This window comes from Eupeodes corollae, chromosome 1, assembly GCF_945859685.1.
Source record: "Eupeodes corollae chromosome 1, idEupCoro1.1, whole genome shotgun sequence".
NCBI lineage: Eukaryota > Metazoa > Arthropoda > Insecta > Diptera > Syrphidae > Eupeodes > Eupeodes corollae.
Window position 1 is genome coordinate 284039214 of NC_079147.1, and position 1718 is coordinate 284040931.

Here is a 1718-nt window from a genome sequence, read left to right on the forward strand (position 1 = left end):
TCTCGTTGGAGGACCTATTTATAATCCCGTAAGTATTTCATGTGTGATTAAATAGTTTTAAAAAATACGTTTCTAGAATATTTCTGTTCTAATCGATTGATGACTTTTTCCAACCTTTTAAGACCAACTTATTGCAAAACGTTTAACAATAAAGTTGAAGGACCCATGTATGTGTTTAATTTCCAAGTATACAAAATAAGACCATGTTTTTAGAAATTTTTAATTTATAAATATTTGTATTTAAATAAATATGCATTTATAATAAGCTTTCATAAATAAGTTATTTGCCATAATAATAAGGGTTGATATTATCAACATAGTAATCATTATTATAGTCGTACGCAGGTTGACTTGCCTCAGTTTGCTTTTCCCATGTTATATAGTAATTGTTATGGACGTTTAGAACAGAATATTGATCATAGTCATCCGCAGACTCACTTATGGGCTCAGTCTGCGTTTCCAATAGCTATTTGCCAGCAACTGCTGCTGCTGCACCTGGTGCTCCTATAGGTCCAGGTGGTCCTATGGGTCCAATAGGACCAGGTGGTCCAATTGGACCGGGGACACCCCTTGAACCAGACGATCCTGTTGGTCCTCGTGGTCCGGGGAAACCAGCTCTTCCATCTGGCCCTGGTTCACCAGGTGGTCCCATTGGCCCAGGTGGTCCAGGTCTACCCTCTTCACCACGTGCCCCTCGTGAACCTGCTGGACCTCGTGGTCCAGGTTGACCAGCAGGACCAGGTGGTCCTGGGGGCCCAATAGCCATCTGTTGCTGACCGGATATTATAAACGGCTGTGATCCGGCACCAATGGCAGCACCAATTCCAAAAGCACGAGGCTTCTCGGTAGCTGAGACAAAGACAACGGATAAACCTTAAAGAAAGAAAAATATGAATTCCTTTTATGTCACAATACTTTTAGGATCAAGAGGAAAATCTTAGGCTTAGCAAGAGACTAACTTAATATCAAGACTTACAAAAAACGATTGGCAAAATAAGCTTCATCTTGTTGAATCAATTATGTTTCGAATTTGATTGATGTGTGGCATTTTATACATTATTAGTTTACCTCATCATAACCAAAAAAGGAATTAAAACATACAAAAGACTTCATCATTTTCCAAGAAAAGATTGCAATCTCTCTTAAAATTTAGAAGGCAGAGAACCAAACAACTTAAAATAGGTTAGGTGAATAATATCTCACAATCAAAAAAAGAAAACTGTTATTTTGTGGCTTAACAACCTGATTTCACAAAATGAAATTATGATAAAAACCACAAAATAGTCTTTTCTTGAATTCTTGAAGCCACAACAACAAAAATTAGGTTGGTGGTTTAGCTTTAATAGCTTTTTGGTCTTTGGTTTGGAATCATTAAATTAAGTCAGGTTACCACCTTTTACCTTAATTGATCTATTCCAGATTGCTCATAGGTTTTTTTTTTGTTTACTTGATGAAAATAACAGTGTTGTTATATTTATGTTTTTATTTATTTTCTCTTTTCCATGTAAGTAGGCATTTTGAAATGAAATCCCTAAATGTCAAGCATTTATTTTAGTGTTTTAAATAAATGAACTGAGTAAAATATCGCAGCTGGTGATGTAAGAATTATTTTGGATTCGCGCCGCGTCTTGGACATCAATTGAGCCTCTGTTACTCCACTACGAGAAACATTTTGTGGAAGAATTTAGGTATGAAGACTTTCAAAATACAGTTGGTGC

The 1718-nt window shown here is 36.3% G+C and overlaps 1 protein-coding gene across 1 annotated transcript; it reads right to left on the reverse strand.

The window, feature by feature from the left end:
- Positions 1-208: 208 nt before the first annotated feature.
- On the reverse strand, positions 209-1029 carry LOC129942520 (cuticle collagen 2C-like). Its single transcript, XM_056051500.1, has 2 exons — positions 977-1029; positions 209-873 (listed from the first exon to the last, which is right to left on the reverse strand). Exons 1-2 carry the CDS (start codon positions 1002-1004, stop codon positions 467-469), a joined length of 435 nt encoding a protein of 144 aa, XP_055907475.1. The 5' UTR covers positions 1005-1029; the 3' UTR covers positions 209-466.
- Positions 1030-1718: the final 689 nt, after the last annotated feature.